General features: G+C 39.9%; 1 protein-coding gene across 1 annotated transcript in view; it reads left to right on the forward strand.

The window, feature by feature from the left end:
- Positions 1–16,775, forward strand: part of LOC111236290 (E3 ubiquitin-protein ligase SMURF2-like) — a 65,956-nt gene that overhangs the window by 29,408 nt on the left and 19,773 nt on the right. The window contains exons 2-7 of the mRNA XM_022764968.1: positions 2,836–2,874; positions 4,727–4,835; positions 9,817–9,950; positions 14,578–14,643; positions 15,397–15,481; positions 15,734–15,817. Coding sequence (XP_022620689.1) covers positions 2,836–2,874; positions 4,727–4,835; positions 9,817–9,950; positions 14,578–14,643; positions 15,397–15,481; positions 15,734–15,817 — 517 coding nt within the window. The remainder of the gene's footprint in view (positions 1–2,835; positions 2,875–4,726; positions 4,836–9,816; positions 9,951–14,577; positions 14,644–15,396; positions 15,482–15,733; positions 15,818–16,775) is intronic.

Consider the following 16,775-nt stretch of genomic DNA (forward strand, 5'->3'; position numbering starts at 1 on the left):
TGGCCTGTGCCCATACTGTCGGCTTTGGCAGTGTAATTTCCCCTGACAAGCTGATGGTTAGTGTTCATTCAGTTGGCCCAGTCAGTGTAATTTGGTTTCTGTTGAGATCGTCTGTTCCCATGTTGTGATTCTGTCTGATGTGTCTGACTGTGTCATTTTGGTCACTGTCAAGGTCTCCACATTGAATGGGTGTAATGTGAGGTTGGTTTCCCAGACCTGTCCATATATTTTATGAAAGTGTTGCTTGTTTCTCCTTCGTGACAGAATCACACAATTTGACGTGATCTGTTGTGTAAGCTATGTACATGATGTGCCCAACACAACTGTTTTTGCTTCATGTGTTTGAAAGATGCGATAATAACAAAGCCTCTGATATAGGAATGTCACGATACCAGAAATTTGGTTGTCAGTGCCTATACCAACTAAACGATTCTCAATACCAAATGTGATACCACAGCAAAACACAGAAAACAACAGTGCCTGCACGCACGCACACATACATGCACATGCACACACCTCCACTTAGTTAGTGTGCAAGCAGTAGTTTAAATTGACTAACAAGCTGACAGACACGTTGTGTGAAAATATTTATTTAAAAAGTCAATTTTATATTTTGACAGACTGAACAGTAATGACTGTAGCTGATGATGTTGTGAGCACCCAGCTCACGTTATAAGCTCTCGCTATGTTAGCCTAAACACGCTTATGGTGTGTTTCCTTCTTTCATTTGAAATGCTCTGTGGCACCATTTGCATACTGGCTTTTGGTTGTCCAAAACATGTCCCAGATGATCTACGTCAAATACAAAATATCTCCATACACCAGTCTTGGAGTGTTTTTTTTTAAATTTACTCCAGAAGTCCCGCACTTGATATTGCCATTCCACATGTTGTTATTATTGTTTACTGGACGTCACACTAGAATGCTTGTAGATTTACTGTACTGCCCTCGTCAGTCCTGGAAGAATCACATCTCCACTACCTACAACACCTACGGTACTGTAGAAAAACAAGTACTGCTCTCAGACATTTGGCATTGACTTGGGACTGATTGGTTCTTGTGACATCTCTACTCTGATACGACAAGGAGGTTTTGTAATGAATTGTCTTTGTAGGACACATAGTTGAGATTCCAGCCATGTTTTTTGTTACACTGTGGGCTAACGTAACCTGTTTTCTGTTTGCTGACATGATTTTTAAATTAACGAGGCTAGTGTTTTGCAGAATGAAGTAGTGAATACATTTTACTTATAATACATTACTTATATGAAGCCAGTCAGACTACATTATGCCTGTGTCATGATGGACAAAAAGTTGATTGAGCTCAGTGACTTTCTGTTACATAGAATATTCATAGCCCTTATCTTATGTCTAAATAAGGCTAATGCATGTCAAAGATGTACATCTTGATTTCCAATTTTCAGGCTGATGTAATATCACTTTACAGCCCATTGAGCTGCGTAGGCACTGCAGAGGATCTACGTCTTTTGTTTAACAACCATCGAATATCGAATAAGGCAGGTACTCATTTGCCTGGTGTCTATGGCCATGATATGGTTGGAAAAGAAAGCGGTCACATGTACCTGTAGTAATAATAATCAATTGGAAGTACCAGCTCATGGCCATTAATGGAAAGCAGTGATTATAGAAAATGGATGGATGGATGGAAGCACTTGCAGAAAGATTGAACAGTTTGTGTGAGTTTATCTTGACCCCTTTTTTCTGTCTCTTTGCTTAGAGCTTAGTACCACCTCTAGCTCACTGACAAACAAGTGATTAGACCCTTGGTCTGTCTGCTGACAGTCCACAATGCTTATTAAACTCCCTTTCTCGTGTCTTAAGGTCACTGTTGTTTTTGTTATATTCATTGTGTGAGTTTTCTCTGCCATTGCTCTTGAATGTTGATGCTTGGCCTACTTTGTCTCACTCCATAACTGTCACAGGATTGTCTAGCCAGCTCCAAAGAAAGCACTAGTCTGCTTCAGTTCACCTAGGCCCTACAACACACCATGAGGGAGACATTTGGGGAGGGAAATAAAAAAGACAAGAACAGAACAAACTCAAACACAGACTTGCTGTCTTTCTTTCTCTGTCTCTGCTGAAAGCCATTGTATGTTGTCTGTGATGCATACTCCCAGGGACTTGCTTCATACAGGAAACGGTGCTTGTCTACTCAATATTTTACAAGGAGAAACTCTCAAAACTGGTCTCCTGGCCTGTAATGGGGCAGCGAGGAAGGACAAACCAATATGTTTGCAAAAAGACAGAAGTAATTACCGAAAGGAACTGTGTCAAATTTTACAGCTAAGAGAGAAAGTGATAAATAATGAAATCTTAAGTTGGGCTTTTACTGGAGATATTACCAGAGAGAAACAGTTAGCCTAATCAAAATGTTGGCTGATATTTACACATTACAAATGTAATTGTAAAATAATATTAAAACAGAGGAATATTTTTGAGATATTGTAATGTCACTAGAAGGAAGTGAGGAGTCAAGAAAGCACAAAACAGCTATATAAGCAGACAGAAAGTGTAGTATAGCAGTAACATGCTGCATGACACACTGATGATGAGTGAAACACATTTGCTGCTACTGATGTGTATAATGTAAATAGAAAATAAAGAATAAAGGAAGATGTAATGTCACATACTCTTGAAGTGCTCTTCTTTTGTTTTCTTTAATTTGAAATACTGTATAATTTTCTAGAGTAAATATTATTTGTATATTTGATGACCTCCAAGGTCTGAACAGTGTGTGGCCTTTTTTTTTTTTTAATTCTTACACATCTAATATTTAACCTGTCATTAACATCTCTCTGCATTTCTTCTCTTCCAGTCCTTTGTGCAAAGAACCTGGCAAAGAAAGACTTCTTCCGTAAGTAAAGCCTATTTTTACGTGTTGCTATTCTTGTCCCATTCCCCCCCTTGTGCATTAGAATGGGCTTTGTCAGCAGTGGCAGCTTGCTGGCTTTTGAAGCCATGCTGTAAATGAAGTCCCTTAGGAGCTGTCTGTCTGTTATACACAGCAGGAGGCCTGGCACGCACAGGGACCCACCGCTAACCTAACTTCTGGTAATAGATACCAGGTCCACTGGCACGGAAGCACTAGACTTAATTAAAAAGGCTTTAATAGAACTGGACTGAAATGACACTTTATTTAGTCCAGCCCATGACCGAGGCGAAATGGCAATTACAAGAGAATACATGCAAATTTCAGTTTAAAGACAAAAAGACATTTTAAACTCGGATTTGCATTTTGTTTTAAAAATGTCATAACTACTTAAAATCATCAATTTTATAAGCTTTCTATTAGATCACAAGCTAATGCGAATATAGAGAAGACACTTAGTGAGTATTGGAGGGATGAGCTTGTACTTAGTTTCTTTGAGGTTACTTATTTACAGTTAATAATGTTTAGCTTTAGGCCTTTTCATCAATCTCTGTTTAGGTAATCAGAACAGACGGCCATTCTCTGCCGCTAGCATTAATGTCAGAGGTGATGTATTATTTAGATCCTCTGATGAGACAGTTTCACAAAAGGATACCTTTTTCCAACTCATATCATTTACCTTAATTGCCTGTTATGGCCATGGTAAAAGTACTTAATTGCAACAGTAGCAGGGTGTTTACCCAGTGGGTTGGTTCTCCATTAACCTGGAAGTCATGGATACAGACAATAGGTGGTTCATTTTTGTCTAACACGCACTAACACACAAAAGCACACAACCACAGACAGGGAAGTCCCAGGACAGAATAAGGGTGACTGAACAGGTTTGACTTGTGTGAAGTATCGGTGCCAGGAGGTGTATACTCTGACACATTTAAAATACACATACACACATGCTCAGCCACACGCACCAACAAAAGAAAATTCTAGATAAACACACTAAGAAGAATCACTTATCTGATTTCCACCCTTAATAAGATACTGTGAAAGACTCCCTCTCTTTGCTGTGTAAATGTTTCACACAAGGGATTCATAGAGGAGAACATTTTCTTAACAGTACTCGCTTGTCATCTTTAGATAACTTCTATTCCTATTTTTCAAATAATCAGATAAAGTACAAGGGGTCCGAAAAATACTCTTATATATGACCAACCTGTTTAACCAGCCTGTCCTGAAATAAGCTTTGATAATGTTAGTTACATTGACAAAAAACCAAAGTCCACAGAACAAGATGCTTGTTTCATTAGACCAGTAGTTTTCTTTCTAGAGTTCACAGCCCTCTTGGGCTGACACAGTAAAATGTGCGTCTACAGTCAGTCTGAATGGACCATTGACCAAGTTTCATGACCTTCATCCCAACTTGAGATGAATTCAGGTCAGGCACCACTTGGCTTTGCTCAATAATAAGTTTTTCTGTTAGAGATGTAAATCAAATTTAATGTTTGACAGCGTTTAACAGACTCTCCCATTAGTCTTAATAAAGCAAGAGAGCTTGCAGGGAGAACTGAAAAGTAACTTTAATAGGTACTTATAAGTAAAGAAATTGTGTGTAATTTTATGGTTGTGAGTTAAGTGTATGCAAATACAGTTACCAACTCAATTCTCTATTAATGGTGACTACCAGAGATAAACTTGTGACTGCAATCTCATAAATGGGTCAGAAAAGCGGTTGAACATGTCACACACATTGTTTCCTCCATTTAAGGGCTATTGGTGATTTTACTAGGTTTGTACACATGCTAAACAAAACCACTTCACTTGTCGCCGTCTACTTTTACAGGGTTGCCAGATCCCTTTGCCAAAGTGGTGGTGGACGGTTCAGGACAATGCCACTCTACAGATACTGTGAGAAATACGCTGGACCCAAAGTGGAATCAACATTATGATCTGTAAGTCAGCAGGAGTGCTATGGAGTAGTTGTGACATGTTGCTGTATGCCACTTATGCCTCATTAAGAAACAGATAGTGTGTGTGTGTGTGTGTGTGTGTGTGTGTGTGTGTGTGTGTGTGTGTGTGTGTGTGTGTGTGTGTGTGCGCGCAGAGTAAGCACCACCTTGATACAGAAACAATAGTTGTCTCAGAAGTGTTGTATTCTGGTTTTGCCCTCTAGTATGTCTCTGTGTGCAACTGCCATGACAAGTGTTTCAGGAATGTAGATTTGTTTCTGTGTGTAGAAACACCCATCTATAAACCTTTGGAGACGCTGTACATGTGAACATGATTGAGATTTTAGACATTCCATACCAGGAGTTTTCTAGTGGAAAACACAACTCGTACTGATATGAATTCTCAAATAACAGATTCTGCCTATTTTGGGTAATGGAGCGTGCATTTTGCACTCCTGAACAATTAATTTGTATAACTATCACACTTATTCAGAGAACTACTTTATTTTTATAATCTCTTTCAGGGTGAGTCACTTATGCCTCTTGAGACGTTTTGTTTTCTATCAAGGAAGCTCTCCCTTCTCTTTCAGTCTCAGAAATGTAAATGCAAATCATTTGCATTTCAGATAAAATCTATTAATAATGCAGTGGTCAAAGAAACCAGAAGGGATACATGAGGAAAAAGGTTCTCATACTTGCAGGCTATTGTAGAATTAAAGCAAAATGTGGTCATTATATTGTCCACTGACCTCAGAACCCAAAATGGCTAGAGCAGGATGAGCATAACACTCCACAAGTGCCTGTATTAAACTATATACTTCAGTATTTCATTGAGGCTGTGTGGTGTGAATGTTCCCTGTACTGAGGTCTGTGTCGACAGGCTGTTACAAGGAGTGATCACCCCACAGGACCCAAAGGACCCACTGGCAACTGAGCTTATGTTGTGGTGAGAGATGGAAGGAAGCGGTGGAAAGAGAGGAAGGATCGAGGGAAAAGGAAGCCAGATGTAAAGAGTTAAAGAGAAAGAACCATGAAAGGAATGGCAAATGAAGAATTACAAAAGAAGGAAAGTGAATAGTGACAAGGTGAAAATATGTATGACAGTAGATATCTTGGCCAATCATTCAGGAAAAAAGGCAGCAAATATGATACTATAATTAGAGCTGCCACGATAGTCGTTCACCAGATGATGAATAGGCAACAATGTTTGATGATCAATAAATCTGAAGAGGAATCTGACCTGGTTTTCTTAGTCTTTTGTGATAGTAAACTGAATATCTGGTTTTGGACTGTTGGTCAGAAAAAACAAGACATCTGAAGTTGTTACCTTGGAACCCGGAGATGGACTTTTTTCACTGTTTCCTGACATTTTATAGGCTTAGAAATTCAATGATAAAATAACAAGTAGATTAATTGATTGTGAAATTAATTGTTAGCAGTCCTATTTATAATCCTTCTTCTTCCACAGTTGTGGAGGAATATATGCAGTATGTTTTAAAATGCACATGTGACTGTGCTTGTGTCTTGATAATTTGCATGTAACTACAGCTCTGGTCACACACGTTCATTTTCAAACACACACCTGTTTTGCAATGCTTCTTCTCGCCTGTCAACTTCAACCTCAGATCCCCTCCCTCTTTTACATAATTCTCTTCCCCCTACTGAATCCCCACCCTCTCGGAGAAGTGTGTTCCCCGCCAGCGACCCTGGCCTCTTCCTCTGGTTCAGGAAATGGCTAACATGCCACAGAAAGCAGATGGGAGTGTGGGCTTGGCAGATTGCCAGCTCACCACACCCCCTGTCTTGAGCCGCCAGCTTTAGGAGGTGGGGTCTTTTCCCACATGACACTAATACTGCCAGGGGCTTTGTTGCCCTATACTGCGCATCCTAAATACCTTACAAAAATACTACAGTTGATGGCAGAAGATGTTTGAGGGTACATTGACCAAGCCAAATTTATCAAAAACATTTCTAAGTGTTGAAAGTTCATGAACTCGTAGTAGTACGTAGGTCTGGTTTTGGCAGGTTTCCTCCTCATGTTTTGCCCTCAGTTTTCTGCCTTTTCAGTACAACCCCTCACATTGCTTTAGTTGCTCCCTCAGCTTTCACTCTATATTAACTGCTGTACATGTGCTGTACAAACCCTGTTCCCTCATGAGAGCCTGTGTTACCTTACCAGTCTTCACACATCCTGCCTGAGCAAGATTTGTTTTTATTTGTCTTTTTCCCCCAGAAATGCTGAACTTGCCAATAGCACGGCTACAGTGAGTTTTTACTGTCCTTGTGGCCATCCACGTTAAAAATACGTTGACAGTAGTTGCCGTATTGACTCTCTTTATCACATCCTACCTACTACAAGCCTTGTACTTCTGTATGGCATACATTCCCACCCCCAGTTTACCAATCAATGTATGGGGTTACTCACTTTTTGATTAGTGGTTTAAGCTGGGGAAGATTTGTCTCTGCTTCATTCCTGTCTGCAGTGAGTTGGCACAGTTAAAGTATGAGCTGACATGGAAGTCAGTGTTAATGGAAAGCAAATGTCTTTATGTTTAGAACTTGGAATAGTTTTGATTGTATACTGTATAGTATTTTGTCTTTGTCTGTGAATGACAGCAAAGGTTCAGCCAACTTCAACAGGCACTTATGCCACATGTGCCTGCATTGCACCCAGAACTTATTGTACTCTGTAAGTGATGTTTTTTTCTTAAATCCCCCCAATTTTCCATTTTGAGAGGCAACGAAAGTCTGTGAAAGCGTATGTCCAAAAGTGGAAGAAGAGAACTAAACTGAGGTACTGGGTGAATGTAAGAGTATGGTAACAGTAAGTTTTGAGGGAAGTAAGGAAGAATGCTTTGGCATCAACTCAAGCTACATAAATCAGATCAAGGTACTTGATATGGACAAGCCAGAGCTGTAGAATCTCCACTCTGATTTATTTTTTTCTTTATAGATGTTAACAACTGAAGGCTGTCCAATATTAATATAAAATATATCCAATCTGGAAAGAAATAATATTTTAAATTTCCCATTGTAATGTATGTTCCCTGGCAAAAAAAAGTTGGGGGGAATCTTGCAGGTCTGGAAAGCTAATCTGAATATGGCCCAAGAATTTTTTCCCCTCCAGTGCTGTTGTCTTTAGGATTAGGAATGCTTACCCTTATTTTTGTTGCTGCTGTAACCACCTAGTTGTGTGTGTGTGTGTGTGTGTGTGTGTGAGACTTACTTTAATGGTTCTCAATACATTTTACATAATATGCAGGTTAATCCTTAAGGAGTATTTTATTTTTTAATATCTTTGTTGTCATCTAGCAGCTGAGATGTTATCACATGTGCAGACAGCAGTCCTTTGTTGCCAACAACCATCTACAGAAGACGGGGAGTCACATTCACTTCAGTCTGTAGTTATACTGTGTCCAGATATTAATCATTGCTGAAAGTTTACTGTAGTTTTAGCTGACCCATCACCACCAATAACAATTACCTTAGTACCTGCAATGTTATATAATGGCACTGTCCTAACACTGTTTGGCTCTGCGGTTGTGAGTGAGGAAATAACATATTGGTCTACCTGTTCTCTTGTCATTGTCACTGCTATTTCAGTTCTCCTTTTTTTTTTTGCTTCACACCTCTGCATCACACTTACATTTTAACCTCACAACAACACTGTGTGAAAGCAGGAACACAAGATTAAACTTAGAAAACTATAATTTCTGCAGAGAGATGATTTGAGTGGCATCACAGCACACAAAATGCAGTGAAACACATTGAAACATAATAGTACAGTGCTTAGTACATTTGTTGTTCCAAGATAAGAAGAACTTCCTAATCAAGGATGAGCTTAGTAAATATTAGTCTAATCAAAGTATATACTAAGATAGAGAATTTGGCACAGCTTACCTCCAGTGGTTTCTAGTCAAGTACCCACTTCTTGGTAAATAAGCTTTTAATTAACTCACCTTTATTGGAGGAGAAGATTTAAGCTATCGTGGCAGAAATCAGTGTGTTCTTCTATCCATTTGTCATCAAATAGTGTTAAATGGTCATATCAACATAATACTAATCAACATGTGCAACAAAACAGATCAGCATCTGCCTAGAGAGACAAAGAGAACGTGCCAAGATTGCAACGCAGCCACTCTCCTTCCTGATCAGATTTTCAGACTGTAACTAGAAACTAAATCACTGGACACACAAGATCCACAACCCACACAGGTTGTAATTTAATTTCAGCACAACGATTTGCCAACTTCTGTGATTTGGCTTAAATACTAAACCTATACATTTTGATGTATTCAGTAGGGAAACCCCACTCTTTGCAGGTGATATAATATAGAGCTTTGCATCAGAGCCAACTGCTAGGCTGTAATTATGTGTGTGTCAATGAATGTGTGATTGTGCATTTGAATGTTGAACTCTGTGTATTTACTGCAAGAACTGTCTGGGTGTCAAGAAAGTGGTGGAGTACATCACGGAGACTTCCTCTGTTCCTCAACCAAGACTAGACTGGCCTCAGTTGTGCTAAATCTGCAGACAAACAAGCACATACACAGAAGTTACTTTAAAATCAACTAATCTGCCTCATTACACAGTCTGAAAGTTTACACTGCAAACACTGTGTGCATTGTTCTCATGCTGTCAGGGAGAAGTAGCTAATAAGACATGCAAAATAGAGGTTTAAAATTTTTTGTTTATTTTTACTTAGCGTGTGTTAATGTATTGGAAACTTTTTTGAGTACAAGTTTGTTTTAGCTTATGAGTTAATTTCATTTCCAAGTTTCATTTCCTGTCAATTGATTAAAAAAATAGTTCTTAGAGGTCTGAGCCCTCCTGCAATATGCACACAGGCATACACCATGTCTCACTGGATCATTTGAAATTATATGCATAATAACAACACTGCAAGCTACTTTTCACTTTGCCATCAGTCCTCTTTTCTGTCTTATTGACTTGTTATTTTTCACTCCCTGTCTTGCCCCGTCAGATATATTGGAAAGGCAGACTCCATCACCATCAGTGTATGGAACCACAAGAAGATCCACAAAAAGCAGGGCGCAGGTTTCCTGGGCTGTGTCCGCCTCTTGTCCAGTGCCATCAACAGGCTGAAAGACACTGGCTGTAAGTACCTGTTTATGTTTGTGTATGTGTAAGTGCAGACTCAATGTCTTTGAACAATCACTGAAAAAAGGTCAAGATGTGTGGTCTCTTCATGCACCCTCTGCATGTTTACTGAAGCCTTTACCCTGAGGTGCCAGTCTGGCTTGATAGTGAAAGGTGATGGGGAGGCTCCATCCAGTGGTTGGGTGAACCATGTTATCATCTCTTTTTTTGTTTTTCTTTAGTTTTTTCTGTGTTGTAATATCTGATGTTGATTGTCATGAAAGGTGAAGATGAATTTATTTGTTGTGAACAAATGCAGACAATAAAGTTGTTTTGATTTTGATTTGGTGTATGCACATACAGAACATCCTGTACTTAGCACATGTAGTCAGATAGACAAATGTGTTGGTCAGACCTACTGTCTCCAACAGTAGAGACAAACGTTTTGTCCAGGGACCAGGGTGTCTTTCCTGTGCATCCGTTTTATCTGGCTGTGGCTGTGTGATAGCTAGCTAGCCTGCTGCTACATGTTTCACTCTTTCAACAGTGCTGCTGTTGCTTCTCCAGCTTGTAGCCTGCTGCTGCTCCCATGCCAGCCATTCATTGCTGTAAGATTTATGTCCACAGTACACAAGCAAGTCATGTATGCAACACATATCAGAAATATTGCCTGCTGTAGACATCTGGGACCTAATCGATAGCCACAATTCATTTTAGAGCTATACAACTTTCTGTCAAGGAAACAAATAGCTTTTATTCTTGAAGGTATAGGCCTAGTCCTGCTGATATAGTTATTGTCACTGTTTCACACAAGAGGCCCTTTAATTGCCAACTGATTTAAACTCTTATTTTCTCTCTGCAGTCCATGTGGCCAGATGCTTGTTAGTCCTGTCTGCCTTATGGCAGTACCAGTCAGTCGATACTTACACTTTGGCCCAGTTCAGACCTGCCAATAACATACTAATTCGGTGATCAGATCCCATGTGGACAGCTCTAAGTACGTCAGTTCACACCTGGCATTAGAATTTGTCTCCACATGTGTTTTGAGTGACCAAATGTGATCAGATCTCACTTCCTTGCTTGCAAATAAACATGTATGTGTTGTTGTTTCGAGTGTGTGTGTGTGTGTGTGTGTGTGTGTGAGTGTGTGAGTGTGTGAGTGTGTGAGTGTGTGAGTGTGTGAGTGTGTGAGTGTGTGAGTGTGTGAGTGTGTGAGTGTGTGAGTGTGTGAGTGTGTGAGTGTGTGAGTGTGTGAGTGTGTGAGTGTGTGAGTGTGTGAGTGTGTGAGTGTGTGAGTGTGTGAGTGTGTGAGTGCGTGAGTGAGTGAGTGAGTGAGTGAGTGAGGGAGTGAGTGAGTGAGTGAGTGAGTGAGTGAGTGAGCAGGGCAAGGAGGGACTGAGTGAATAATTACACTGCGCACAACTCTACAATGAAATATGGTTTTAGCTATTTGAAATAGTAAAATATTTTCAGTTCATTATGAAACTGTAGCAGGACTAATTAGACCGTGGCAAAGGACATCATTTGAGTAGGCGATCCTTTAATGTGGCCCAAGATGCATTTGTGTTCACACTTCTAAAAGCATGTGGCCATGTGTGATCAGAATCTGGTCCCTGTGATCTGATTCAAATGTGTCCTAATGTGTCTTGGGTGTGTTTACACTTGTACTTAAAGCTGTCCACTTGTGATCTGATCACCCAAGACAGATTTTAATGCCAAGTTCAACAAGGTCATGTACACTTAACTGTAGTCCATACTGTCAAATTAACATTCCTTCTCCTCCTATGCTTCAATCCATCTTCCTGACCTGACTGTCTTGAACACACAGTCAGATATCTGCTAGAACCACCACACAGAGTTACATTTCCCCCTTTTTTTATGCATCCGGCCTTTTCCCTATTTCCATTCATCCGTTCCACATAGTCATGCCCCACAACCACTTTAGAAGTTGTCTGTCTGAATATAATTACCATTTGTTGGAAGCTTTTTTTAAGCCAAACTGCATAGTTGGATACTTCTATGAATGTAGACAGTTGTAGTTTGGTTGGCCCAGATAAAACAGCCTCCAACTGTCAAGCTTAATACTTCACATGGAGTTCAGAATAGTTTCCAGCACCCTTTTTGTTTGCTCCTAAATGACATTCTTGGCTCATAAAATTCACCCCCTAATTCACCAAGAACCACAACAGCATCAGTATTGCCACAAAAGGGACGTTGATGGCCACTGAAGCCTGGTGCCATACTTTTACTCCACTGGGTGGGTGCAACATGATTTGCCCTTAGACTTACCCACAACTAGCAGAAACAGGCAGTATAGGCTCCGGTTAGGCTCCAGACCAGCCACTTACTGTACAGTAAACATGGCAGAAATTATACTTTATCATAGCCACAGGAAGTGGACAGGGAGACATGATGTATGACAAGACACCAGTGCTTGCTTTATCCCTTTGTCCTTGTCCCGTGTGATGCAGACACATGAACAGTGCCCAGTCTGTGGTCTAACCATGATGCACACACAGACACAAACATAAAACCAACACATACACAAAAGACTTTACTGGAATTGCCCTGGTTCCTAGAGGGCACATTCATACACATAGCTCACTTGGTCATCCAATGCAAACACAAACTCCGTAAGCTGTTTCACTCCTGCACACACACACCCACACACACTTTTGCAAACCAAAATGGGATCCGCCATGATTGTCAAGTTTACTAGAAGACGGTCTACAGTGAGCTCCACTTCCTGTAGCATGGCAGACACAAATCTCTAAGTCGTCTACCCCACTTCTGAACCCACAAACGCATTACCACCAGTTTTTCAAAATGACTTGACTGACTACACATGTTAGTCTGCCTCGCTTTGAACCCTGTTGTTTACTTGTTTGTAGTATTTATAGTGTTGATGTAATGGTGAAATATATTTACTCATTTGCTGGCTGGGATACTGCTGATACTACAGTTTTTACATATGTGCACAGACATGTACACATGAACCAGTGATTAAACACACTGGGCTCATGTGACTACACATGCACATATTAACACACATTTATGTACTTAGTTCATTGTAACACTCACTTATGATAGCTCTGAGGAATTGCATGGTGTGGTGAGGACTTGTGGTTAATGGTCTGTAAATGTTGTGTCTCTTTGCTTCTCTCCTCTCCTATTTAAGAGAAAAATCTGCTTACTATTCTAGCCATGAAAGGCTTAGACCATCACTGTTTAGTCTAGACACACATCCAGAACAGATGCACACACACATTCACAAACACACACAAGTCTTGAAGCAAGTTACAGGTTTGTTGCAATCAGCTTAGCCTATACATACAAACAGACATACTATTTCATGTGGATACAACATCATACAGGCAAGCCATAACAAAGGCATGACAAATCCTGTCTGACGTTGGTTTTAGTATTAGCTCATGGAGAACTGGGGCATCTCTTTATCTCCCTTTCTCTCACTCGCACTCACTCTGCCTTTTTCTGCCTCTTCTGCATATTTCCCTTCCTCACCCCTCTCTCCTACACTCACACTCAGTCTTATGTTTGCATACATTTTAGTTTTCCATGTTTAAGTAAACCTACAGCCCTGCAGCACTCTTATCCAGCAGACACACAAACACACAGTTTGCATTGTTAATGGCCACCAATTGATGTCAGTCCTGGTCCCTGTGCTGGTCAGCTTGACTGCCATGCACAAATCTCCCTGCGGGAGGGGTATGTGTGTGTGTGTGTGTGTGTGTGTGTGTGTGTGTGTGTGTGTGTGTGTGTGTGTGTGTGTGTGTGTGTGTGTGTGTGTGTGTGTGTGTGTGTGTGTGTGTGTGAGAGAAAGAGACTGCAGTGTATCTGTGTCTGGATCTTGTTCAGAGTCTTCCTGGGTTATGTTCCTATGCTGTCTGTGTCTGGCAGTGCTATCCTGTGCTGAGCAGACAATGAGTTCTTACTTTTCCAGAAACAACAACAAGATTGCTAAGAAATTTTATGTCAAAATTTTATGACATTTGGTGTCTCTATATTTAAATCTTTTCACACTAAAATGGAAAAGCTGCAGAGGGGTTTCTTCTGCAGAGTAGAGTGTGTTTTGTTTTTTTTCTTTAACATTTTAAAGTCGCAATATCATGGAGATTTAATTTATTATATTACAGTTTTGCCTGGCTATGTTAGTATATCCCAACTAAATTATGCATTGGTGAATTTTCAATAAATCAGTTTATCTTAGCTTGACAATAGTGATGTCTTGAACAAAATAAAGGCTCCAAAAGCTTGCCAGCACTAGGCAATTTGGTCCCTGTTGGTAATGACACTGCTGGGCTTTCTGAACTAATCAACCTCCTTTCATAAGTTGCAGCACTATTAAATACATGTAAATGTCCTTTATAGATAAATGAGACATTCAAAATACTTAACACTAAAGTATACCCCTATAGTACGCAATAGAAGCCTGTTTATCAATACACCTTCCTCGGAGTTGTGCGACTGTGTGGGACAACAATGTTTTTGATCTGAACACTCAGTCACTTAGTGTAAATATCTAAAGGTTAGACAGCATCTTAGTGCCTGAATGTGGTCATGGTTGTACAGATGGACAGATGTTAAATCTATGGTTTCTGTTTTGTTTTTGTTTTTTTCCCTGCAGATCAGAGACTGGACCTGAATAAACTGGGCCCCAATGACAATGACACTGTGAGAGGGCAGATAGTAGGTAAGAAATGCAACATCAGTTGCACTATATTGTATGAAGATGTGTGTGAATTCTGCATCGAATAAAACCACAGTGTATGTGCAGTATTGTAATCAGACGTTCCAGTGGATACTTTCAGCTACATTGTCTGAAAACACTGAAGTAATTAACAGCTAAAAGATACTGCTGGAACTACTCCTTTTAGATGTCTCAATACAAAATGTGAACAGAGAGTTCTGTTATTGCAAATAGCAAAATCGTCCTCAATTAACTATACATAAGTTGACATTTTTCAGTATTGGATATTATGAAAGTAAATGTTGAACCAATGTTTGTGTCAAATGCAGCTCTTGATGTCTCAGTCCATTATATTATTTAAACATTACAAAACACAACTTGACCCAGACTGCATAGCCTGTCTCAATACTCTGACTCAGTTCATTACCTAACCACTCAACCACAGAGAGGATTTTTCTTTATTTCTATGGTTTTATAATATAAAAACACAAGGATACATTTAATCTGTTACCTATGAAACAAGGAGTTTTTTTTCTTATTTTTGCTTTTCTCTGCATTGATGTCAGAAGAGAAAAGGGAACATGGAGAATATAAGCAAGACAAATGTATAAAAACATCAGTGGAACTGGAATCCACCTGCCATAGGCACTTAATACAAAATGCTAAATACAGTGAATATTGGTCATCCTAATCTAAGCTCTATTGGTAGAAAATGTTATTGATCTACAATCTTCTTTGTCTTTCCTAACTGTGTAGTAAGTCTTCAGTCCAGGGATCGCATCGGGACAGGAGGGCCAGTGGTGGACTGCAGTCGTCTGTTCGACAATGATTTGCCTGATGGGTCAGTATTATTCCAGTTTTTTCTTTCTAAGTTTTTTAATAAATGATTTGATGTGTTGTTTAATCTTTTATATATTTTAATCCTTGATGTGTTTTTAAAAAAATTGACAGATTTAGAAGATTAATTTGTATGTCTATCGATGATTCTCCAACATGGACAAAAGTGTTTCTTTTGCTTCGTTTCCATTTGTGATATTGCTTTATAACAAGTATGATGCATCTGCCCTGTTTGTCTTAATATGTCATGAAACAGCTGGGAAGAGAGGAGGACAGCTTCTGGAAGGATACAGTACCTGAATCACATCACACGTACTACACAATGGGAGAGACCTACCAGGTACGTCTACACATACGCACACATCCCCTTCTATGACTTCAATGATGTAGAATTTTATAAAAGTGAGCCATGTTAAAATGGGAGCTTTCCAAATATTCTACTTCCTGCCTTTAGCTCAGCAGTCATACTATTGTAAACCACAACAAACTTGACCTTTTACAAAAAAGCGGGGGGGGGGGGGGGGTCTGTTTAAGCGGTTGTACTTTCCTCCACTTCCCTTTTCAGAAAAAAGACTTCCACTCAGCTCCACTCACAACAATAACAGTCTGTCGGTAATGGATGAATTGCTGTCAGTTTCCTTAGCCCCCCACCCCACTGCAATATACACACACACACACACACACACACACACACACACCTAAATAAACTAGCCAGCCAGTCGGGCAGCCAGGTTTTACTTGGCCCCTGTTCCTGCAAGAACAACTGTCGCCTTCCTACTTGGCCCATATCAGTGGAGCCGTTAGGGTACTATGCAAAAAAACCCCAAAAAAACACTAGTTCTACACAGCCTCACCCACTCTTACCACAACCCCTCCCCCCAGGCAGCATAGCAGAACAAGGTACAGCAGATGGGAAATGGTGAGGAAAAGGTTAAGTGGTAGGTCACAGAGGGAGGTGGAAAAGATGATGTTAAGAATGAAGATGAGCAGTTAGGGATTATGTAGGAGGAAGAAATGACAGAGTGGCTGAAGAGAAAGGGTTAATGAACAAGATGATAAGGTGAGTGAAGTGGAGAAAGAGCTGTATGGTAACTAGGTCGGCAAGTACATTACATATTAACCTACCAAATAACGAAAGGGAATATTATAAAACTGTATGTCCCTCCTCCAGAATTTGTTTTTTCTTATGCAGATGGGTTTTAGATTGCAACCATTTGTTTTTACTAAACACTATTCATCACTGGCTTTTGTCACTGCTCCTGACTGAAGACAAATCTGGACCATGAGCTATGAGATGA

This window comes from Seriola dumerili, unplaced genomic scaffold (genome assembly GCF_002260705.1).
Source record: "Seriola dumerili isolate Sdu_G_001 unplaced genomic scaffold, Sdu_1.0 BDQW01000621.1, whole genome shotgun sequence".
Taxonomy (NCBI): Eukaryota; Metazoa; Chordata; class Actinopteri; order Carangiformes; family Carangidae; genus Seriola; species Seriola dumerili.